The 25,105-nt window shown below is 34.4% G+C and overlaps 4 protein-coding genes and 1 pseudogene across 6 annotated transcripts; all 5 read left to right on the forward strand.

Moving 5' to 3' along the window:
• Window positions 1-970: 970 nt before the first annotated feature.
• LOC110630689 (pectinesterase inhibitor) lies at window positions 971-1,685 on the forward strand. The gene has a single exon (XM_021778233.2). It carries the CDS (start codon window positions 975-977, stop codon window positions 1,497-1,499), a length of 525 nt encoding a protein of 174 aa, XP_021633925.2. The 5' UTR covers window positions 971-974; the 3' UTR covers window positions 1,500-1,685.
• Window positions 1,686-1,979: 294 nt separating this feature from the next.
• Window positions 1,980-4,444, forward strand: LOC110600629 (protein unc-45 homolog A). Its single transcript, XM_021737500.2, has 3 exons — window positions 1,980-2,540; window positions 2,691-2,879; window positions 3,354-4,444. The coding sequence occupies exons 1-3, from the start codon at window positions 2,361-2,363 to the stop codon at window positions 3,873-3,875; spliced, it is 891 nt and encodes a 296-aa protein (XP_021593192.1). The 5' UTR covers window positions 1,980-2,360; the 3' UTR covers window positions 3,876-4,444.
• Window positions 4,445-5,903: 1,459 nt separating this feature from the next.
• LOC110599636 (cyclin-T1-4) lies at window positions 5,904-12,037 on the forward strand. 3 transcript variants are annotated; one of them, XM_021736117.2, is made up of 8 exons: window positions 5,904-6,011; window positions 6,104-6,151; window positions 7,136-7,454; window positions 8,894-8,980; window positions 9,268-9,402; window positions 9,860-10,035; window positions 10,112-10,263; window positions 10,573-12,037. In XM_021736117.2, the coding sequence occupies exons 5-8, from the start codon at window positions 9,286-9,288 to the stop codon at window positions 11,607-11,609; spliced, it is 1,482 nt and encodes a 493-aa protein (XP_021591809.1). In that variant the 5' UTR covers window positions 5,904-6,011; window positions 6,104-6,151; window positions 7,136-7,454; window positions 8,894-8,980; window positions 9,268-9,285; the 3' UTR covers window positions 11,610-12,037. The 3 variants fall into 3 exon arrangements, with proteins under 3 accessions (XP_021591809.1, XP_021591806.1, XP_021591807.1); XM_021736114.2 differs by having other exon boundaries at window positions 8,899-8,980; XM_021736115.2 differs by having other exon boundaries at window positions 7,288-7,454; window positions 8,899-8,980.
• A 927-nt stretch (window positions 12,038-12,964) lies between these two features.
• On the forward strand, window positions 12,965-19,794 carry LOC110631142 (annotated as a pseudogene).
• A 3,671-nt stretch (window positions 19,795-23,465) lies between these two features.
• LOC110600443 lies at window positions 23,466-25,065 on the forward strand. Its single transcript, XM_021737304.2, has 4 exons — window positions 23,466-23,973; window positions 24,087-24,224; window positions 24,344-24,481; window positions 24,599-25,065. Exons 1-4 carry the CDS (start codon window positions 23,557-23,559, stop codon window positions 24,674-24,676), a joined length of 771 nt encoding a protein of 256 aa, XP_021592996.1. The 5' UTR covers window positions 23,466-23,556; the 3' UTR covers window positions 24,677-25,065.
• The last annotated feature ends 40 nt before the right edge of the window (window positions 25,066-25,105 follow it).

The following is a 25,105-nucleotide window of genomic DNA, read 5'->3' on the forward strand; positions in this document are numbered from 1 at the left end:
ATACATTTTTGAGCGTCGCCAGAGCAAAGAATAGAGTGCAAATGTTCCGCCTGTATGAAGATTAAATGATTGGCTGTGAACAAAAAAGAGCGCTGATCTCTTGCATTAATGAAAGGGTTTAGGAAATGGTATATTGGCCCAATAGACAAGTAAGTATTCATGGTAAGAACATGAACAAAATAAAAATATAAGCTTTCTGGTTTGCCAAATGTTACCTCTTTGCCGCTTCACAGAAACCGCTTAATAGAATTACAACTTAATTAGAACTACTAAACACTTCTCCATCTCATTTTGATGCCATTTTTACTCTTCTGTTGATATTCTACATCCTAACCATTCATCAATAACAGGAAAAGAAAAGACTAGGATAAAGCACACAATTCTGACTTCTATAAACTGCAGCTATCCACTCTTAGAACAATACCACTGAAGCAATACTCTAGAGTATATCTCAAAGGCGGATGATTATCAGACATGGATTCTTTTTGGAGTTTGCTGACCAAGGAACATGCTCTAAAGCAAAACACAACAGAAGAAACCAGGAAATCAAAACTGCCTTAGTTCTTCAATATTAACTGGCACCTGCCAGAATATGAATTCCTAATTAAATCCTAACTTTCCATATAAAGGATGTAGGAGGCAAGTGTAACTGGTTAACTGCACTTAATTACAATTAATGACAAATAATATTTGGAAACCCAGCCTGTACCATGTCTATAGCTACTCCAATTTAAGATGTGATTTGGCTTATTTAAATTTGTACAATAATGACTCGTTAATTGCATGTTTTCACGAGTTTCTTGCTGGTAAGTACAAAGAATTAGCGAATCCTATGTGCAACCCATCAATGTCTAGAGGCCAAAAGCATGATTTGTGGGGTTAAACATACAAACATACACGATAATCTCACACTATATGTATATGCTGTAGCAAGAGCAGCAGTAGACCAAACCATGGCTTTTATTAGAAATTTCATGCTCCTTCTCCTTGCTCTCATCCCTGCCTTCTTATTGCATGATATTGATACCCACAAGCTTGTTTCCGCCAACAATGAATTGATCGAGCTAGAATGCCACAACACAGAAACCCCAGAACTTTGTATGGAGTGTCTAAAGTCAGACCCAAAATCCCAATACAGTGATGAGATAGAAATTGCCAGAATCATCACAAATTGTCTGAGCAACCACTCAAAACATTTGGCAGCCAATATGTCTGGGCTTGTTGTTGTAGTCTCGGAGGAGAGGTTAAAGGCTGCTTGCGAAGCCTGTAGCGGAGGGTATTCTCGGGCATATAAGCATCTGTCTGAAGTGCTCTCATACTTGAAGAGAGGGGATTATGACAAGGCTGGCCATTCTGTACTTATAGCCCTCAAATTTCAACTAAGTTGCCAGAAGAGTATTAAGAGCCAAAAATGGAGTCTTCCAGAGAGCATTGCTTATGAGATGAAGGTTTATGAAGATCTTTCTCAGGATGCTATGAGAATAATTGATCGGCTCTAGCTCTCTCTATGTATATGTATGTGCTAATTAATTTACTCTCTTATCAGCCATCTCAGATAAATAAAGACATACATTATGTAGTGCTTGACCAGTCCAAATCAAGTAGAAAATTAAGAAACAAGATCGGAGAGCTCTAAATTCTTGATTTATTTTATTCACTTAATAGTTGCATCAAGCCCTTCGTTGTCTTTTTTGAATTCTTGATTTTCATGTAATGGCTATAGTTAATTATTTAACATTGAATATCAAAATTCTAATTTTACTAACCATTTGTTTGCATTGAGAGAAAAGAAAAGAATAGATAAAGAAAAAACATTAGTTTCTACCATTTTTCTTATTTTATTATTAAATTAGATGGATGAAAAAAGGAAAAGAAAAGAGAAGCGGAACAAATTTGGTTTCATAATTTCCTTTATTAATCCACAACATTTCTCTCTAACAATAAATATCACCAGATGATATTTTATTAAAATTACTTGCCCATTCTTGATGTCATATAAAGGAAATCGCAACTCATCACAATATGATTGGATTTTCCTAAAATATCTGCTCCATTTAATTTGAATTTTTAGGCAATTCGATTTTTTAAATCCAGTTTGATTCAAAATCAAACCATCCTAATGCTCTAGTATTTTACCAAACACAGCCTTAAACATGGGATTATGACCAAACAAAACAGTGGACCTTTGCATCATCAACGGGATCTCTTCCGTTTCGCAAGCGTTCTCCTCCCTGCTTTCTCTCCTTTCTCTGATTGTTTTCTTCTTATCTCTGTCATATTCTCAAAATCCTCGTTCACTGCTCTGGATTTCCTGCTTTGAGTTTCCGACGGCAGAGATTGGCTTTCATATCTCTCTGCTCATGGCATCTGCTCCATTGAACAAGATAGACACGGCTCACCAGATGTATAGAGACGGAAAGTACGAGCAAGCGCTAGGCTTTTACGCTGACGCTCTTTCCATGGCCAAAACCAAGCTCCAGAAGATCGCTTTGCATAGTAATCGAGCTGCCTGTTTTTTGAAATTGCACGATTTCAAAAATGTGATTTCTTTCTTCCTAATTTCATTTCCTATGTTTATTGTTTGTTTGGGTGAATAACTCATTGTCTGGGTGTCGGTTAGAATTTGAATTTTCTTCTTGTGGAAATGATATACCCTTCAATTTATCCATAGTTTGTTACTTAAATCATAGGCAGCTGAAGAATGTACGTCGGTGCTCGAGCTTGATCACGATCACGCTGGAGCATTGATGCTGCGGGCGCAGACACTAGTCACCCTCAATGAGTATCACTCCGCCCTCTTTGACGTCAACAGGCTTTTGGAGTTGAACCCTTCTGCAGAAATTTATCGAAATCTTGAAGCTCGGTTGAGGACACAACTGGTATCTCATCCTGCTTTTGCTGGGATTTTAACTTTTTGGTCCCTGCATCTTTTTTTTTTCCTTCTCGTTTATCATATGCCACAGTTGTAATTTAGTATATGGAATCAACATGAATACCTTAGATGGAGATCATTTGTGAGTTCCAGTAGTCTTGTACAGTGTTGTTGCGAGTTATACTTGGGATCTGCACCACACACGATGCTTTTCCTTAAACTGCATAAACAAATATGCTTTATGTTTGGGATTTGCTTAAAAAACTTCAGTTATGGTCAGGGAAAAAACTTTTTGCTTGCAAGATTGCTTCTAAATGAAGGTATGTGCATCTGGAATTTCTTCTGTTGCGCAGCAATGGATAGATTTCTTAATTAGCAAGATGTTGCTGAAGCTGAATTAATAACTAATGCTATTGTAATTTTGTAACTATTGAGCTCCTGCTGTCGGTTAAAGTAAATGTTTTTTTTTGCTCAAGGGAAGTCACTTGCTCCAATACCTGAATCTGAAGCTGAGTTGGAAGAAGAGGAAGAAAAAGCTGAAGCAGAACTATATAGACACGAGGAAGAACTACAAGATGGAGAAGATGCAGCTATGGCAATAGCAAGAACTAACCAGCAAAAGGACCCTTTTATAGCTACTGTTACTACTGATGTTGTGGTGCCTAAAATTCCAACCATCAACAGGTCTTCTGAAACACGTAAAGATCTAATATTTGAGCCTAGAAAGACCATTGCTGCAGAAGTTATTGCGCAAGCACAGCGGAAAGTTAAGCCTAGAAAGACTCTTGCTGCTGAAGTTATAGCTCGAGCACAGAGGAAGAAGGAATTATCTGACCAACTTTCTAAAGGATGGCAAGCGATCCCAAAACCAAAGGGCCACTCTGCTTTGAATTATGATCGTTGGGACAAAGTTGAGGATGATTCAAGTGAAGATGAAGATGAAGAGTCACAGCCTCAGTATCGCTTCCGTTTAAGAACTGTTGGGGTACAATCAGCGAAGTGAATGAGATAAACAGTATATTGAGGTAAATGGCTGCACTGCTCAGTTGCACACCACAATTAGAAGCTGAGTCCTATTGGGTTGGAAAATCTCTGACGGGTGGAGGTATCATGTCAAAACTCTTTAAAAGCCCAAAAAGAACAAATGTTGACATGTCACGCGTATGACCGAAGACAGGATGACCTTTCTACTGTGAAATTCTGGAAGGATGGGCATTGTACTTGAGCAAGTTTTTGCTGTTCCATCATCTTTCTCACTATGGCTTTCTTATGCTATGTTGGTAAATGATGGCATGTGTGCGCCTGGGAACTTATGAACTGATGAGCTCTTTAACTGTCCAGTTGAGAAGAATGGGTTTTGTATCACATGGTGGAGCAAGTTTCACTGTAACCGCACCTTTGTCTATATGTTGCCAAATGATGAATACTACAATTGCCTTAAATTGGTCGGATTGAATCTGGGTTACTGTTGATGTGATTACTTACATCACTACCTTTACAACAAATGATATTGGGTTTTGTCCCCAAATTATTCTTATTTTTCTTCCGTTATCATATAATTGGGGTTTTGCTTAGAGGCATATATGTTCATATGTCAAATATGTTATTTTTATTTTGTTGAATCCTTTCAATCAATGTTAGGTGAAATGTCTAGTTCCATATTCATTGAAATTAAATCAGCTATAAAAATTAGAAGAAATAATTATAGAAAAAGCATATATACATGTATATAAAAGTTTATATACATATTAATCAATCTCTCCTTGCCCTTTTGCCTTCTCCGTCTCTCGTCACAAACATAGCCTCAGAAAGGGGAAGGGGAAAGCTGGAGAGATATATTAGTGGAGGGAAGGCGGGAGAGACACAAGAATAAATAATAAATATAGAGATAACAGGAATAAATTTCAATTTTTAATCTCTTTGACTAATTTTTCAATTTAAATTAATAATAAATATTTTAAAATACAAATAAAAAGATTAAATAATTAACGCAATACTAAAATATGATGAATTAAACTATTGTTAAATCAAATTTTTTAATATAAATTCATGCACTTAGTATATTCCTTTAGTTAAATTACATAATTTCAATATAAATATTTAATTTAAAATTCTTTTTTCACTCCAATTGCATATTACACGGCTCAAAAGTTAAAATTACAAAAATATATGTAATAACAAAAAATTTTAAAGAGCTTTATTATAGAATCAAAATTAATACGTATTAAATAAGCCGACACAAACTTAATTTAATTGGCCTATCTTTTGAACTCTAGCATTCAATTATCTAACTAACTACATTAAGATTTCACTATTATTGTTGCCCAAACCAATCATTTATATATCACTTTAAAATAGAAAAAATTATAAGCAATCAATGTTCATATTCAATCTTAATTTATACGTAAATTATCAGTCTATTAAAACTATATCTGGATCATAAAAATTTTAAAATCTCTAAACTTTTGATCTAAATTAATCAGACTAAAAAAAAAATCTAAGTAATAAAATTCTATAATTTTTCAATCTCATATAGCAATTAAAAAAGGACATATCTTTTTGATATGCCACCATCACCCATTCCCTATGAGCAACATGTTCCAAGGTCACAAAAAAATAAATAAAATAGGAAGGCAAGCACTTTCACAGATCACAACAACATAGGCCCTTGCCGTAAGAAGAGGCACTTGTATGAAGAGGGAGTTCCAAAGGCAGACAATGACAACATGTAAAGTAGAAAAGAAAATCAAGAAAGGGAGAGCCGTCTTTACCCTCTTAGCACGAAAAACCGCTAAAAGGAGGAGCTCAACGTGACCGAGAGACGCAGTAAATAGAAGACCAAACGGTTAATAAAAAAATTATTTAAAAAAGAGAGACGAGGGATTCTAGCAATAAGTTTGACCATTAAATTTATTTTAAATGTAATCAATAAAAAGTTAAAAATATAATACAAGTGAGAATAAATAACGAGGAAGAAATAATGAATACAATTCGGACCTCATATTCGTTCTCCTTGAACATAAAATGCTTGGGCCTCAACAGTCAACAGTGTCCTTACTCATTCTATAAAATATAAACCCTAACGCAAGAAAATCCTTTTCTTCCCCTTTCCACATTCTTCACCTGTTCGAGCTTAGAGGTACCGTATCTTCATCTTCTCTCTCGATATGCTTATTTACTAACATGTGGTTTTTGCTACCTATGTTTATGCTTTGCAGTTTTTGTTTGCAGTTCGTAGTCGAATTCTTCCTTATTCTCTTCTTTTGGGCTCTATCTAAGGTAATTTCCCTTGCTTCCTCGTTGTAATTACTAGACTATTTTAGGTTTGTCCGTCGTAGGAGAAAGTGATTCCTAGTGGTGAAATTACAGGAACAAATTATATGGTGAATTTCTTATGCTTCATGTCACTATTTTGGGCTTTGAAGATCCCCCTCTCTCCGATTTAAGGGTTTGATTGCTGAATAGTCGAATAACTCTTTTGTTTGCTTTGATTTGTTTTATTGGAGTTGTTCATTTATTTTTTCGGGCCACAATATTGGGATACAAAGATTCGGGCCAGGGGGGGATTTCTTGTTGTTGAAATAGGGTAATGTATTTGAGAAAGGTTTGCGAATTGATAATATCTTCCCAAAACAAGCATAGTACAGCTACAATCTTCTATCATCTGTCTGCAAACTGCAGCTTCTCTATCTGGGATCATGAAATATCAAGGCAGACTAAAATGCTGAATCTCTTTTATTAATTAAAACTGGGTGAAGCTTGGAAAGGTTATTTAATTATTTTCTTGTATGCAACATAGGTTTAGAAACTTACTGTGTGTTTGGCTGAAGTGGAGGGAGGTTTTCTAAAGTAATGTAAGGTGAGGTGATGGAAGGTATTAAAATCTCTAGTGAGTTCAGAAAGTAAGGATTCTTGGAGGTAAACAAACTCAATATATTACCTTCAAAACTTCCTCTCGGACAGTTAAAGTTTCTGTTGGGGCATTTGTGGACTAGTATGGTTTTATTGGCTGAGCAGTAATTTGCCTGCATTGTTCGTAGCACTGCTCTACATTATATCTTCATTTTTTTTTCCATGTCTAAACCTTGCAATTACTTAACTCATCTTGAAACTGGAGCTTCATGTTTCAGTTATATTGACAATTTAACGTGTTGCTAGATTCTGTCACTACATTGACTTGTTTCATTCTTTTCCCCCCCAAATGTCATGCATTAGGCTTTGGGTCTTTCTTATGTTGACCCATTTTTTGCAATCCTTGTGCAGGGAGCTTGTATATGATATGATGATTTAGTCCACACAGTTGTCACATATACAGATTATTTTATATATATATAAAATTTTGGACAGATTAGTTGCAAGGACACATGGCTAGTACACTGCCTGGTGATTCTTCTCATCATGGAACAAACTTGCAGAATCATTCTCAGGAAGTACTGGAGGATGGTGGTCGTTGGTACTTTTCTAGGAAAGAAATTGAAGAAAACTCTCCATCCAGACGTGATGGCATTGACTTGAAGAAGGAGAATTACTTGCGTAAATCATACTGCACATTTCTACAAGATTTGGGCATGAGACTGAAAGTGTGAGTTTTTGAATATTAAGTTGTGCCTCATTATCTTTTTTAAATTTTAAAAAATGTTTTGATTTTTGTATTGTATTATTTTGTTTTTTCACATTTCCATTAATAAGAATTAGCTTAAAGTCTTAAAGATCAATTTGTTTTTTATGTTCCAACTATTTGTACTCTTTTTAATTGTCAATTAACCTGGTTTCAGATTTATGCCCATGTTATGCATTTGCTTTGATCTCTTTCAAACTTTTTTCCTAATCATATAACTTTTGGAGAAAATAATTTGCAAAAAAGGTAAAATATTCTCTGGCTACAAACTGTTTATTATTGGTACTCTGTTTTTATTCTATCAGCTTATGACCATCAGTGAGAGACTATAAGGGTAACTGCATTTATTTAGATTGTTGTTATAAGAGTTCTGGACACCCTTGAAGTTTGTGGAATGTTCTTCTAAATTGTTTTTCAGGAACTTTTGTCTCCAACCACACATTTAATAGAATGAAGCATCAAATTGATCGTACTGTTGCATATGACATACACTTGTGTTTCTGTTCATCTGATAGGAAGATCAAGCACCAAAAAATAAAAAACAAAAAGAAACAAAATGTCTGCCCTTTTAATTTGCATATGTGCTGCTAATGTTAGCATCATTTTTTCTTTCATGGCCTTTAGAAATTGGTGAAATTATAACAACTTCAATTTAGTTAACTTTAGAGAATAACCGAGTGTCAAGGTTACTCTTCATGGTTCATGAACTTCAAGATAGGGGAAAAAAAAGAAGGATTTTTTTGGGTCCTCAATCTCCCAATGCTCCATGCAAATGGTTAATAATTATATATGTATAAAATCTGCTTGCAGTGCTTCCTTATATTCCACACTGGGGAATAGGTCAGGAAAGACAGCTCTAAGTAACCTTGATGTCGATGGTGACCTGAAATGTGAAGTATCAACTTATAACTAATAGATTATGGAAGCCATTCCAAATGCGTTTCCCTACTTCCTCCCATGAATGCCGCCTAACAATTGCTGAAGCTTAATAGTAATTATTCTCTTTATGTTTCATCCCTAGCACCTGCCTCCTGAAGAGAATCAACTTCTAACCATTTTCCAAGCATTGCTTTCTAAGAAGTAACAACTTTTTAACTCCCAACCTCTTTCCAGCCCATTGCATTTATACTTAACATCTAAGCCAACTTAGATTTGTTCCTTTGCCTTTTCACTCCTTGCCATATCTTGCTTTCAGTTTGAGATATTTTTGCCCCTAAAGCAGAGTTGCATTGATGTGCAATATCATTGCTGCTAGGTGGCTTTTGCTACCTGCTAAATTTAATTCCTTGATGGAATATCGCTACAGAGTGTGTTTTCTCCATTTTACAAGTAGCTTTCTGTCAAATGTGTTTAATGAATATATATTAACTGTCTTGGCATGATGAGCCTTGAATTTCTTAAAGTGCAGGCCCCAGCTAACAATTGCTACAGCAATAATTTTCTGTCACCGATTCTTTCTTCGTCAATCCCATGCAAAGAATGATAGGAGGGTGAGTTATTATTAGTTTTATAAATGTCAAATGTTTTCCTTGTAAGAAATGATTATTTAATTGATAACTGAGATGAAGGTTACCAGGGATAATAGTTAGTGCAGTTTCTTTCCATTTTCCATGTCTTTCTTCAGTCTTCCGTTTGCACACCCTCCTTGCACTTGGATTGCAACACTCATTTGCATGTATTCATAAAAGAAGAGATACAAAAAGAAAAAAACTGACATTTGGATTTAGGAAAGTGACCAGCGAAGTGTCTAATTTCATTCTTAATGTCTGTTGTACAGACTATTGCCACAGTGTGTATGTTTCTTGCGGGGAAGGTCGAGGAGACTCCCCGTCCACTGAAAGATGTTATCCTTGTTTCTTATGAAATCATTCATAAAAAGGATCCTGAAGCTGTTCAGAGAATCAAACAAAAGGTAATTTATCCCTATGGTGCTATTGATCTAGGAACTTTTTCTTCTCTCAACATTTTTACGTTGCCTTTATATTCATATATTTTTTCTCATGCCCCCCTCACCCCTTTTCTTCCCTTATGGTCAAGTTTTTGACCCCCAATCCAACCCCAACCTTGGTCATTTGCCTAAAAGTCCAAGAGTATTTCTTGTGAAACTTGCTGAAATGCCAGAGTTCAAAGCATGGTAGCCTATTCTCTTAGATTACACCAATCATCAATATGCTTTCTGTATTGTGTATTTATAACTTGTATGTTGTTCTATTGCGTAGTATGTCTCTTATGTGTTAGCAAGATTCTTACTGAGTTGTGCTGGGACGTGTAGCCTCCTTTCATTCCCTATTTATTTTGCCCACTTAAGCTTTACTGTTCTTTTAAGTGTTGAATCTGTTGTTATTTGTCTATCCGCATCTGGCATGCAGGAGGTATATGAACAGCAGAAAGAATTGATTTTACTTGGAGAGAGAGTTGTACTTGCAACTCTTGGTTTTGATCTAAACGTGCAGCACCCATATAAACCTCTTGTTGATGCAATAAAGAAATTTAAGGTTGCTCAAAATGCCCTTGCTCAGGTGGCATGGAATTTTGTGAACGATGGGTATGATGAATTGCTTATTTCAGTTTATATACACTTTTTTATTCTCTCTTCTTGATCGGGGGGATGCGGCATGCAGACTGCGCACATCTCTTTGCTTGCAATTTAAGCCCCACCACATTGCAGCAGGTGCCATTTTTCTTGCTGCAAAGTTCCTCAAAGTAAAGCTTCCATCAGATGGCGAGAAAGTTTGGTGGCAAGAATTTGATGTTACCCCACGCCAATTGGAAGGTTTCTCACTTTCTTTAAAACCTATAACTGATGAATATGATAACAAGACATTGTTCCTGGTAACAGTTATGTGTTTATGTGCTTGTTTTGTTTTTTCAAAGCTTGCATTCTTCCTTCATCCCCTTCTTTCTCTCTCATAATTCATTACCCCAGGGGGGAAGTCAAGGGAGCTGGTGTTCTGGGAGGAGGGTGTTTTTGAGTCAGAAGTTAACTAAACGATAAAAATGAATAACTATAAGAGTCTAGCAAAATATGGTGCTTTTTAAATATAGTGGTTTCAGCTTTAACTGTGAACTTGTTTTTTTCCAGAGGTGAGCAATCAGATGCTTGAACTCTATGAACAGAATCGACCTTCAACTAACAATGAAGCTGAAGGAAGCACTGTAGGTGGGGTTACACACCAGACCACATCAAAAGCTTCATCTGGCAAGGAAGAACATGCAACAGCTAATAGTCATTCTCAGGCCGGAGTTACAACTTCAAGACCTGGGACCTCAAACTCATTGTCGCTTGCAGATAATTGTGGTGGGGCTCCAAGAACCACTCATACTCAAAGTAAAGAGAATGCAAGTGGAGAGGTGAAGAGTGCCTCTGCTCATAATGCTGATGGTGAGTCTTCAGATTATGTAGACCAAGGAGTAGACAGAGTGGTTCACCATGGGAATATGGGGGAAGCTCAAAACCCATTGAGACATGCATCACATGGAAAAGAAGATCAAGAAAGCAATGCCGCAAGAAGTGAAATAAGTGAAGCAGGGGAATTAAAAGACAAACATTTTGGTCGAAATTTGGAAAACAGAGAAGGTACAGTTGGGCAGTCACCCCAAGATGCTATTAAAAAGATTGACAGAGACAAAGTAAAGGCAGCGCTGGAGAAACGGAAGAAGTCAAGGGGTGATGTCACTAGGAAAACTGACTTCTTGGATGAGGATGATCTCATTGAGAGGGAACTGGAAGCTGGAATTGAACTAGCTGCAGAGAGTGAGAAGAGTCGACGGGAGAGGAGGCAAAGTTATTCTAAGCCCTTAGACAGGCAAGAGCATGAAAACCCACATCATGAAAAAACTCAAGAGGATGCAGGGGATGGAGAACGTCAAGGAATAAAGGGGCATTTGTCACACAAATCAGATTTGAACAATATGGAAGAAGGGGAAGTTCCTGACGAGGTCTTTCACTCCCCCAAATCAAGCAACCGCAAGCGGAAGTCATGGAGCCCATCAGACAAAATGCCTGAGGGCAAGCATCGGAATGATTATGTGCCTAGCTCACACCATTATAATAATCACGACTACTTGGATGACCGAAACAGGATGAGCAGGCTTGGTTACGTGGAGAGGGATCACTAAAGGTATGGACCAGAAATCACGTCTGAGGGATGTCTTTGTTCTCTGAAACACATATTTAGTAGAGTTGCTCTTGGGATGATTATAATTGTTTTCGAGATCACAGTTGCTGTCAGATGTCATCAAGCCTTTGGTGGAAGGATAACAATATTGGGTATAAACAATGGAGGTCTTTTTCTCTTTTAAATTGATTATTTGGACCCAACTTTCATATAATTTGTAAGAAATGAGTTTATCCAAGACATGAGGCGACTCACATAGCCGTGCCACTTTGCCCACCAGTCTCGTCTCTTTGAATGCTTGGAACCATTAATCCATGTATAATAATGATGATAATTTTGTAGAGGAATTATGATTACACGTCAAAGGATCTTTTGGTGCTGGAATTTTTAGTCATTTTTAATTATGGGTGCTCTTCATGCTTCCGTTTATTTCATTCTTTCATTATTACTATTTAGCTTTATTTTCTGACATTTGAGTTATTTAGAAAAATTATCATTAAAAGATAAATATTTTTTGAAAAGCCATTTTTATACTTTTAAATTATAATTAAATGATAAAAATAAATTATTTTATTAATTTTTTTATAAATATTTTCTTAAGACAATATTTTCATGTTACCCATAATTATTTATAACCTGTGATAAAGTGCTAGAAATGTATTAATAACGACTCTGCAAGACCGCAGGAGGTACTTAGCCTGTAGAAGATCAACTATTTTCTTTTTTAGGGAAACGGTAAATGCTCAATTTTTTTTATTACATTTTTCTTTTTTTTTTTTTAAAAAAAAATTCTTTGTTTAGAGTAATTCAGAATTTTTAGTTAAAAATGGAAGTTAGAAAAATTGAACTTTAATTGTTAAAATAAAGAAATAAAAAAATTTTAACTTAAAAGCAAGAAATTGAGTTTTTTAACAATAAAAGAAATAAAAAACTTTAATTAAAAAAAAGAAAGTAAGTTTTTATTTTAATTTAATTTAATAAATTTTTTCCTCTAAATTGAGGCTTAATTTAAACGTCTAGACTAATTCAAACCATAAATTAAAAATAAAGATTAAATATTCGAATAAATATACCATAAAATTGAACAATTACCTTTTTTTTTGAAAAAGATATGAGAACAATTGATAAATTTATATAATATAATGAGAGTACCGGTACGATGAGGTGTTGCTTTCTATCATAATACTATATATAAATAAAAATATTTAATAAATTAATAATTAATTTCATTTAATTGAAATATTTTAATTTTATTAATAGAAAATATCACATTATTTATAACACGCGCTACTTCGGAACATTAAATAATTAATAATTGCTCAACAAATCAAAGGGTTTTTTTTTTTATTTAGCGAAAATCAAAGGGTGACTAGATGAAGATAGCATTGAATATTCATCGTCCCGTCTCCGTCTGTTTTTTCCTTGTTTGTTTTGCTTTGCCTCTTGCGCTTCTGTAGGATGGTTATGGCTTCGGCTATTGTTTTGGGATGAGCTTTTCCGTTTAGTCAAGAACAGGGATGGCCGGAGTCGTCTGATTCAAAATGCGGCGCTATCGTTTTCTTTTTCCGGGTTTGGTTGCGGGTCACATGGATCTGTTTAGGGTTTGTTTGTTATAGGGTTCCAATATGGGCTTCATTTGGGTTTTCTTCTGTTTGTTATGGGCCTTAGCTGTTCTTATGTTTACTGTATGGACTTTCTTGTACTTTAGGCCTTGGGCGTTTTATGCAATGCAATGTATCTTTTGAGAAAAAAAGCAAAAGATCGCAGACCGAAACGCGCCCATTTGGAGGGAAACCATCCCAATTTCAAACTCAGATAAGGACCCGCAAAATTTATTAATTTATTTTTCAAATTAAACAAAAATGGAAACAGAGTGCCGAAGGCGCATTTTCCTTTTTGTCTACAGATTCAATTCACTAATTTTTCCTTCTCTCCGAAATGATTTTGCTTTGTCCCTATCGTTTCTGATCTCTGCACAATCAGTTTCTTACCCAGCACAGTAGATAGGGAAATATAAATAATTAGTAAGGAGGAGGAGGAGGTGGTTGAACCACCGATTAGGCATGTCGCAGCATGGAAGCACTCACAGTGGCGGCGGGCCGGACTTCCACTTGCCGGATGATATATTGGCTGTGATACCCACGGACCCTTACGACCAGCTAGATCTGGCCCGTAAGCTCACCTCAATGGCCATTGCCTCGCGCGTGCTAAATCTGGAGGCCGAGACGGATCGCATGAGGCAGAAAATTTACGAGCAGGATCGAATTATATACGACCTTGAAGAAAAGGCGTCTAACATGCAACGCGCATTTCTGGAAGCGGAGTCCAGGTTGAAGATTAGCTTTGATGAAAATGTAAGTTATGAAAATTTAAAATTCAATCAAACAGAAGCTTCTCTTTAACATATTTATGCCATTTAGTTTAGAGTGATGGTTGGTGGTTGAGAATTGGGGATCATAGAAGGAAAAATGTGTGCCATTATTTTAGGGTTTTGAAAATTATTGAGAATGTGACTGAACTTAGTGCAAAGTGACACTAACAAGATGAACGAAATTTGATAATATGAAAAGCTAAACTTTTTCAAAATAATTTGAATTTTGTTGATTGTGATTGTGTTGATTTAATATAAAGTACAAATTAATCATAGTTAAAAAACTAAATTAAAATTGAAAAACTTAATAGTAAAATATGATATAATTCCTAAAATTTTGTGTCTGCAAAAATACTTTAAAATAAACATTTTTATTTCAACAATGTTATTCTTTGTCAATTTCATTATTCAGTCCTCATCTTCACTTTTATATACATATCATATATTAATGAAAATGTGAAAATAAAGCATGTGATATTTTATTTTATTCATATGAAGTAAAGTTTTTCATATATGAATGATATGCACGTAATTTGTAATGGTGTTGAGTATAAACTTTTCTATTTTCTTTTTATTTTGAAGATAAAACTTGCAAAGGAACGGGATTCATTGGCAATAAGTGTGAAGAAACTCAGCCGTGATTTGGCAAAGGTGAGATTTCACTATTCATGCATGAAATGATTTGCTTAGCGAATAATTTCATAAGTGCAATGGCCCAATCATTTGTATTGTGATTCTGGTAGATAGATCCTTCAGCTTTCTTCTTCTCGTTTTCCTTTCTTCTGCTTTTTCTACTCCTCCTCCATCACTCCTTCTGTGTGTGTGTGCATGAAGCGCTTGTTCTTAGACATTGAACCTAGGACCTCTTGGTTTCGGTTCCCTGTTCCTGATAGTGCGCAGTTAAAATAGTAAATAAGCTTATAGTTCCACTACAACTTTTTGGAAGGAGTTCTAATTTATTTTAATTTTGACAGTTGGAGACCTTTAAGAAGCAATTGGTGCAGTCACTAAATGATGATAGTTCATCAGTAAGATTTGATATCTATCAATTTTTGTTCATAGTTCTATTATAGTCCTAGAATATACCTGCTGTCATGTGACAGTTTTCCTGTGATTAATGACTACTGTTGGCACTTATAGAGACACTTATTAGCTGCTGTTTCATCTTTAACAGCAGGCTGAAACTGTTGATATTGGGACTTGTGATCAGACAGTTCCTAAAGCCTATCCTGACAAAGGTACCTGATGATGCTTTTGATTCTAGATGATTATGCTATAAATAGGGGCCATTACTTGGTACTTTGAATGTTTTGTCCTCTTGTAATCACAAGAGTACAAGGTGCAATTTATAGCTGTAACAATGAAGAGCAACTCATCAGGATGTCTTCAAATGATGATTGATATTGTTTTCTCTTCATTCAAAAAATTTAGTTGCTTTCCTTTCCTGCTACCTGAGTGTCGTGCTTTTATCCTTTTGAATCCTTGCTTCATAGATGAAGGGACAAATGGCTTTGCAGCCCAAAATTCTTTCAGTGGCTCTGCAGATACAGGAAACACAAGTGTTGATGGTATTGAACTAGCCTATTCTTTTTATATACCCATAATGATTTCCAGCCTTGTTGGAAGAGATTCCAAGTATGATATTTACATTTATTCAGTTATTGGAAGTATAATGATTTATTTTGTTTAGAAAATAATTCTATATATTCTTCCTTCATTTTGTGCTTCATCATCAATGTCATTTTCACACGTCTGAAACCTGTATATACTTTCTGTAGATAATTGGACTAAATTTGTCGGCCTACAATGGATTTTTTTGTTCCAAATTTAATTATTTTAGGTGGGGCATTTAGCAGAAATTTAGATGGCCTGCTAGGTCTGTCTGCATAGCTTATGCCTTATGGCGATGGGCAGAAAACCTGTGAAAATCACCCTACTTGAACCTGTTTAGCATATTTGATGTCCGAACCCAATTAAAAGTTATCTTAGATTAGGTAAACCTGTCCAAAGTCTGGTTGTTATTATTGTCCTAAAAGTACCTAAAGTCCTGAATCCATTTAATTTTATGAACTTTAATTAATAATGTGCATAAAATATATTTTTTGAAGAGTTTATGTTAAAATTTTAGTAATTGCATAAAATATTTAAATTCTATGTATTTAATATATATATAACAATAACAATAATAATGATATTATTATGATTATTATTATTGTTTATAACAAAATATTGATTAATTAATTACATATATGGTTTAGATAACGGATGTGTAGCTGATAGCGGTTGTCGAAGCCGTCAAAAATAAACTTATTATTAACCAACAAAATAATTTGTAGACAGTGGCAATAGGATCGAACCACATGGATTTGACACTACGGATCTTCCTAATAATAACTTGGACAAATAAATAACAAAAATAAAAAGAGGGGGGTTTGTTTGAGATGATAGTAGACTAGAATTAAAACTGAGTAAAAGAAAGCAATAATTAAAAAGATGAGTAAATCAATGGGAGAAAGACTCTAGTTGAAGTATGGATCTATTTCAGTTTGTTTAGAATTGATCATTGATTTTTTTGATACTCCTATTTATTTCAATAAATTAGTTTAGGTTGTGGAAGACGCTTCTCACAACTAAATTCCTCCTTAGTTTTAGTTTGACTAGGAAACGTTCGCTAATCAAACACTAGTCAACAAGTTGCCAAGGAACGTCCTTGGAGTTTTTTTTACTTTTCAACTGTTGACTGCATTAAGACTTAGAGAAATCTAATTCTAACATTGCCAACCGCGTGGTCAAGTTTAGATTATGCAACCAAGTGTGCTTGTGTTCAAACAATCTAAGCAATTACGGACCTAAATTATTTAAACGAACAATTTATCATTTATGCAATAAAAAGCAACAGGTCTTAATTGATTCTAATAGCAAAGCAATAATAGCATGAAGAACAAGTTGCATAAATATTAAAAAATAGAAGCTTAACAATGGAGTTTTAAATCTCCCAATTCATCACAAAACTGAAATTTTCCAATTTCAACTAGAAAATAAGGTGTTTAGCCACTCATGGTGGACAAAAATACACAAAAAGAGAAAGAAGAAAGGTAGAAAGGAGGCTGTTGCGTTGCTGCTGAGGTTCTGCAGAAAATCCAACTCCCCTTGCTGGTTTTGGTGGTGTCCCTTTTATAGGTGGAGAGTCTTAATTCAATTAGGACTTGGAATCCTACTTTAACTTGTTCTGTTGATGGACTTTTAATTCCTTCTTCCTTTTGTATTTTATAATGAATAAAATTTCTTTGACGAAAGATTTTCTTTGACGAAAGATTTTCTTTGACGAAAGATTTTCTTTGATGTGGCTTTTGGAGTTGTTATAGAATTGATCTCGTAGTGTTTGAAGTAAGATAGGACTCCAACACTTTTGAAATTCTGATTTTTCCTTTTTCCCGCGCTTCTGTCCTTATCTGCGTCAGTTTGATTTGGACAGTTGATTTGCCCAAATCATTTCTGCAAGTCAGTCCCAGATTTCTGCTTCAGCTTTCTGCGAGTGATTTAGCCAAATCACTTTGACCCAATCAATTGTCCAGCTTTTTCTGCACTTTTTCTTCAAATTTCCAGTTTTCTCATTTTCTGTAAAATTATCATAAAAACATAGATTAGACTAGAAAATTGTGTATTTAAACAGTAATAAAGATAATAAAAATCTGGCTAAATTATGCTTAATCAGTAGCACATTAAACTCCGAAACCGATATGGACGTATCTATTCCAAACTCTATTATAATATCTAAACCTGCCCTAATAGGGTTCTTTTGGATTAGGTGCTAGCAAAAACCCAATCCATTGCCATCCCTAACTAAGATGATGCTTGAGTTTTGTTGTCCGAAAACCAGCAAAAAATTGCCATCAACCTTTTGTATCTGAGTACATGTATCTTTTACAACACGAGCGTTTTTTATATCTAAATATAAAACTGCTTCTTTTAATTATTTGTATGGTATATGGATAGTTTCTTTTAATCAAATGATGCTATTCTTGTCTGATAATGTCATGTATGAGTGCATTACAAGCTTATTGTTTTGTCGAACAGCTTCAAGACATCCTGGGCAAAGGTTTTCTATCACTCCCTATATCTCACCCAGGCTTACTCCAACGGGAACTCCAAAAATCATTTCTACAAGTGTCTCCTAGAGGTTTTTCTGCGGTTGGATCTACTCAGAAAACTTCTGGCATGACATCTCCTACAAAACCTCATGAGAGACGGACTACACTTTCTTCATGGTACCCGGCTAGCCAGCAGTCATCAGCAGCAAACTCTCCTCCCCGTAGACGATCATTGCCAGGTGCGCTGAAGCATTATATATATATATATAGAAATATATAAATTGTATAATGATTTCACAATTATGCACTTGTAAAAATTGTCATTGGGCTTTTTGCAATCTATCTAGACATTTGCTACAGTTGTTTTTTAGTGCAGGTCTGTTTCAGTGGCTCAATCTGTTATGGTCAATTGAGTCTTAAGGAATTTTACATGGCTTTCATCCATACTTTAAATGTTACTTTCCCTTTCCATCTTACATAATTTTCTTATATTCTGGAAAATTCTTTAGCATGCAATCCACAAATTGATGGAAAGGAGTTCTTCCGCCAGGCAAGGTTAGTGTTCTAATATTAGTGTGCATGTGTTCAGTGACTAATATATATATATATCTAGAGTTTTTTGGAAGTTCCTGTTGACTGTTCTGGCAATATTTGCAATTCAGGAGTCGCCTATCATATGAACAGTTCAGTGCATTTCTGGCTAACATCAGGGAACTAAATGCTCAAAAGCAAACTCGAGAAGTGGGTGCTGAATTCTTAACAAAGAGTATATGTTTCAAATATTATTCATTGATGTGTCGTGTCTCACGCTCCATTTTTTCCTGAATTACTTCTGTTTTCTCAATGTTTACTTTTCAGGAAACCTTAAGGAAAGCGGAAGAGATATTTGGGATGGATAACAAAGATCTTTACTTATTGTTCCAGGGATTGCTTAATCGCAACAGTCATTAGGTCCTAAACTATGTCCAGTTTAGATAAAGCACTTGGGTAGGCTTACTCCTATTATCTGTTCCTGTTGTTGTGTGGTGAGATGTCGTGGTACTGCCAATCTGTCCGCATTAAATTTTACTGGGCTGTCAGCCTGTCACTCCATCTCACATGGGCCTTTGGATGATGATGTATGGATCTATTGAACTTCTCATGAACTTTATAGTGTCAAATTAGATTTGCATCAGGACCTGATTTCAGGCTCTGACTTCGCATTCAGCAGTGATCTACTGTGGATAGCCACAAATTGTTGGCTTGAACACCGTCTTTCTTCTTTGATTAAAAAAAAAAAATCACCGACTTTCTTTGGCTTCAGTTACCTATTGAGTGGATCTATATTTTTTATTGATTTATTTATTCTTTTAAAATATTTCTTTGAAACAGAGTTCTGAAATGAAATTAATTTATTTGGTGAAGGTTTGTGGTAGATTCTATTGATTTTTTCTCATTAACAACCCTTACTTCACAGGTTGTGCATCAAACTTGGTCCAACATTCTGCCTATAACAAGAGCACGCCTTGTGATAAAATCTCGAAGATGTAATATATTGTTGGCGATCAAGGTAAGTGGTTTATGTTTTTAAATCTAGAATTTTAAGCTTCATTTCCTTCGTATATGCAGGTATGTTTTATAAATAAATGCCTGCTTTTATATATACATATAAACTATCAGTTGTTGCTGATATTTGCCAGATTTTGATATTTTTAATTTGAAACTGAATGAGTTATTTTCTTCAATACATTATTATCTTCGCTCTCTCCCTCAAGCCTTTATTATTGCTTGATAGTTGATGGTTTACCTGTCAACATAAATTGATCAACAAAAATAGAAAGAAAACAAAGTTTGAATGTTCTCCTTTTGTTTAATGAGTGGTATTAAAGAATGGTGCATGTGCTAATTATTTCTAATAAATCTTCATAAGTAAACAATTGCGCAAAAACAAAGCAAGCCTTATATATGTTTGTTAATCAGATATTTGTATCATCATTAATTATTATCTGTTTCTATCTTGTGGCTATTTACCTCGATAATGTGTGGTAACGCAAAATCGTGGATACTTTTTCCAAGACAAAATCTTTTGTGGGTTAGTCAAATATTTGAGCAGAGTTGTACAAGAAAAAGCAATCTCATAATGAGGGGGGCATTGCCTTCCTGATTGCATGAAAGGGAAGCGAACATGTATAAGAAAAGCATGACATATCTTTGAACAAAGGTCCCCAACTTGCTAAGAGAAAACAAAAAGCAGTGTCCTTTATAGATCAAGAATATTTGTAGAGAAAATAATTTTAATAATAAAAGAAATAGGAAAGGTGTTGTATAGTGGTCTTATATGCTCTCTTCAAATCAGCTTAGATTCACTTCCAGGCAACATGCACCAACATGAGTTTGTTGGACCATCAACTACCACTCCGAACAAGATAGAAAAGTGATCAGATGGAATTGTGCGAGATCATTTTGTTGGTAATTATCCCCATATTTTTTTCTACATCTACCCTTTTCTTTACCTTAGCGTTATATTCCCATACATCAGAGTTCTGATGAGCACTTCTCTTTTCTTTCTTTTTCTTTCAAACTTGGGAACTTCTTTTCAGATATGGCATAAAACTAGAGAATAAAAACAAACGGGTACATTGGTTGGCTCTGCATGTGCAAATGAAAGAATCATATATATACGTCTCTGTGAAATAATTTCTGAATGAGAACTTTTTTTCTGTCTAATAATATAGTGGTAAAATAACTAATATAATGGGTTATGGTTGGTGAATCTTTTATTCATAAAAATTAATAATAGCTAAGATGTGTTTTGAACGATGCATAATATCCGATACAACAATGCAACATTAATGCTATATGTTTGAGAGTCGCCCTGAAGAGCCCCTCTTCAATATTTGATACTCTTAAATATTTATTTTATGCAATAAGAAATTACAGAGAGTTTTGAAAAGCCAAAAAAGAAAAAAAAAAAAAAAAAAGGAGAGAGAGAAACAGCATAAGAAACACAAATAAGGCAGTAGGTTTATGTTCCAATAAAGCAGCCATTAATTCTTAGCTTCCATGAATTTCCAGTTGGCCTACGTTTAGCTCTGCATCTTAATGCCCTCTGATATGTCGACAAGTTGAATGGGAAAAGAAAAAGATATAAAGGAAATAAAAAATAAGTTAATTAAGAACCATTACTGACACAAGTGGGAATGAATTAATCCCTGACTTGCCGGCTGAAATGGTTGATTGGATATTGAAGAGAAGTGGAAATCAGAGGCACCTGATGCTATGCACTGTCTAACCATGATCTTCATCTCTCATTCTATCTGAATTTTGCTTTTTGTGGCAAATAGATTGGGAATAGATAGAAACTTTGAGCTTGAAGCAACCCACATGATAAAGACTGCCTTTTTTTAAGGGTATAATTGGTATAAGTATTATCATTTATAATATTTTACTGGCGTCCTCCAATAAAATAAAATAATGACCCACCATCACACTTAATATATATATATTTTTTCCAATTCAAATTAAAAATAGCTTCTTGCAAAAGTTTCAAAAATATAACTTTTCTCAAAACCAGCTTTTTTTGACATGAGATAATCATAAAGTGAAAATTTGAGTGTACATTACCAAACAGGGCGATTTTAATGTTCCCATTTTGCCCTTTTTATTTATCTTAGTGCTTGTTGATACTTTGCAAGTAAAGATAAGAAAACCCAGGAATCTTTTTTTCCAAGATAACAAAAGATTGTGCAAGATGTATTGATACCTCTTTCAAAGAAAACTTATATAGCTTCCTGTATATATGAAATTGGAATAATATCAGCAAAACTTTTCAATCCAACTACATCTGGATGAGCATAAAATTGAAACCAAGCAATGATGATAGCCAACAATGATTTTTTTTTTCTTTCTTTTTTCTTTTTTAATCTGTTCAAGTAGATTTACACCTCAATATTCAAGCTACTAAGAAGTAACAAGGGCGCATGGAGGATCAATTGTCGTCAAGCACAAATTACAAAGAAACAAAACCTTTCATTAAAGCTCATGGAAAATCATCAAGAATCTCTTTAAACATACATATGATTAAGAGAACATATTCCATTAATGAAGAAAAAGAGAGTGTGTGTCATATCTTGGCAGGCTTAATTTGACCAAACTTCCAAGGAATCATCCTTTGGGAAAACAAGAGGAAAGGCAAGGGTGTGTGAAGCAGTCGCCTCAACATCTCCTCAAGGAAGATATTGATATTAAGCTATAGACAGGGTATATTTGGCCTTTCAATTGTATGGCCAATGGGGATGGACATGGTGATGGTATGGCTATGAGAAGAAGAAGAGTAACAATTAAACCCCAAAATTGGGAGATATTTGATACTGAGGTTGCAAATCTAACAAGCCCATGTGTTAGATTCTTGGGCTATAAGTAGGGTATTCTTTATTAGTAATCGTACTTTATGCTGCGTTCAGCTTTCAACGTATGAGAATACTAATCACATGAGCCCCTCTACTATATACTCTCCTCCCTTATCTCTGTCACTTCACCTTTTCCCTCTCACTTGCATCGGTTCACATTATATATTGAAAAAAATTACTGTTTAATTCTTATATTATAAAAAAATTTATCAATTATTTTTTTAATTTCAAAAAAATATTAATTAATTTTTTTATTAATTTTCACATTAAAATATTACAGAAAAATTTTAAATACTTCTAATATAAATAGACTAATTAATAAATTTTTTATAAAATTAAGAAATTAATTAATAAAATTTTAAATTATATAAATTAAATAATAAAATATTTAATAATTAAAAATAATAAAAATACTGACAATTATTTTTTAAAATTAATATAAAAAATATTTTAATATATTTTTTAAAATAAAAAAATTAACTAATAAATTTTTCATAAACTACACTTTCTTTTTCATTTAAGAATAACTTCAACATTACTAAATTAAATTCTTAAGTTAGCTATTAGTAATAGTGACTATTACCTAAATTTGCATAACCCTGGATGGAACTTTTTAAATATATGGTTGATTTTTTTTAAGGAAAAAGGTTTGAACCCTTAATTTTATAAATTAAAGGATTAATATTTAGGGAAATGAATACTACAGTATAATCACAAGTAAAAATTCTACATTTTAACTACGTCCAAGCGGTGAGATCGGATGTCTTCTCCTATTGAGTTTAAGTTTAAATATGCAGTACCTTTTATTTGTTGAAAAATAAGTTAAAAAGATAATACAGTAAAATTAGACATGAACACCTACACTTGCTATTTATGTCTTTATCAATGCCTCTTTTTTGTTGCTGGCTCAGTTTTCGCCTACAACAACTTGCATGCCTAAAGCTTTTATACTTGCATTCCTTGCATTCATATTCCTCTCTCTCTCTCTCTCTATATATATATATATATATATAGCTAAGTCTCAAAGACAAATTAAGTGGCAAAGTGGCCGGGGCAGATAGAGAAACCACCTTCTACGACTCTCTCTTTCTATCCTCAATGGCTTCCATCCCTCATTTCTACTCGGATTATCAGTTTTCTCCTCAAGAATTCTCAGATATTACGTCGATGATTGCTCAACAACATTCTATGTTGGGCCATGAGCTCAACGTCCTTCCCTTTTTGTATGATAATAATGGGGGTCTTGAGGGTTTTCAGGTAGACTCCGATATCTTATCGCGTGTTCCAATGATGACGACAACCACCACTACAGCCACCTCATTCCCTGAGCAACTTGGGTTTTCTGAGGTTGTTGTGCCTTCATTGCTGGACTACAGAATGGGTTTTAGTGACATTCCCAACATTCAAAACTTTGGAGGCGGATTTCAGTATTCAGATGCCTGCGAATGTGGAGAGAGTTGTTCCGGTTTTGTGCCTAGTTTCAAGTCTGTTTGTCCTAATTCTAGAGAAAATTGGGTATATATGTTGCTTCAATCCTATATTCCATCTTACATGTAAAGATTTATGTGCATAAATATTGTATACATATAATTTTGGTTCTAATAATTAATTTCTGAATTTTGGTACAGGGTATTCAATGCAATCAAATGCCAGCCATGGAACACACCAACATGAAGGTTGGCCGATATACAGCGGAAGAAAGGAAGGATAGAATTCTAAGGTACTTGAAGAAGAGAAACCAAAGAAACTTCAATAAGACCATCAAGGTCTCTCTCTCTCTCTCCATTTCACTCGATGTTTTCATTTTTCCTTCCAATTCATATTTAGCCCTTCTACAATATTGCATTTACCTTACCATTGCTGTATATATGTATATGGTACACAGTATGCTTGTCGGAAAACTCTAGCTGACCGAAGAGTTCGTGTCCGGGGAAGATTTGCCAGAAATAATGAATTATGTGAAGACGAAAAGATTGACAATCCTCTCCAAGAAAAAGAATCATATAGCAATGATACCCTCGAGGTATATACTCATTCCATAATCAAAACCTATATTACTAAATTAAACTTAAGAATTCATAATTTTAGAAATTTTTTCTCCACTCTTACCTCTAAATCTTTTTATGCTTTTCTTTCGCAGATGAAGAATGATGATGATGATGATTGGCTGCAAGAAGCTGTAGCAAGTCTAATGTATGTACCATATATAGCTGGATGACTTAAATAATGAATTGTGTGGAGAATGAACAGAGATGGAAAGAAGACTGTTGGGATATATATATATATATATATATATATATATATATTTTGTGGGTGGATGGACATGCACATGCACATGCACATGCACATGCACATGCACATGCATGCTCTAACCAATCTAATTAGGTAGAGAGAGAGATGACAAGTTGGGTGTTAATGTCATCTTAACATCATTTTCATGTTGGTTGTTTTCGGTCCCAAAAGAGGAAAAGATTCACCACCTTACTGTCATATGATAATCTCCATCTTCTTTTTCATTTTAGCAATGACATGGAAGCTTTGGAAACAACTGTGTACGTTGTAATTAGTGTTGTAGTTGATCAGCATATATTGACTCAGGATTTTTAATGTGCATGCCCAATTCAATTTCATTTAATTTAGCTCTAAC

Source organism: Manihot esculenta, chromosome 14, assembly GCF_001659605.2.
Source record: "Manihot esculenta cultivar AM560-2 chromosome 14, M.esculenta_v8, whole genome shotgun sequence".
In the NCBI taxonomy this organism is placed as follows: domain Eukaryota; kingdom Viridiplantae; phylum Streptophyta; class Magnoliopsida; order Malpighiales; family Euphorbiaceae; genus Manihot; species Manihot esculenta.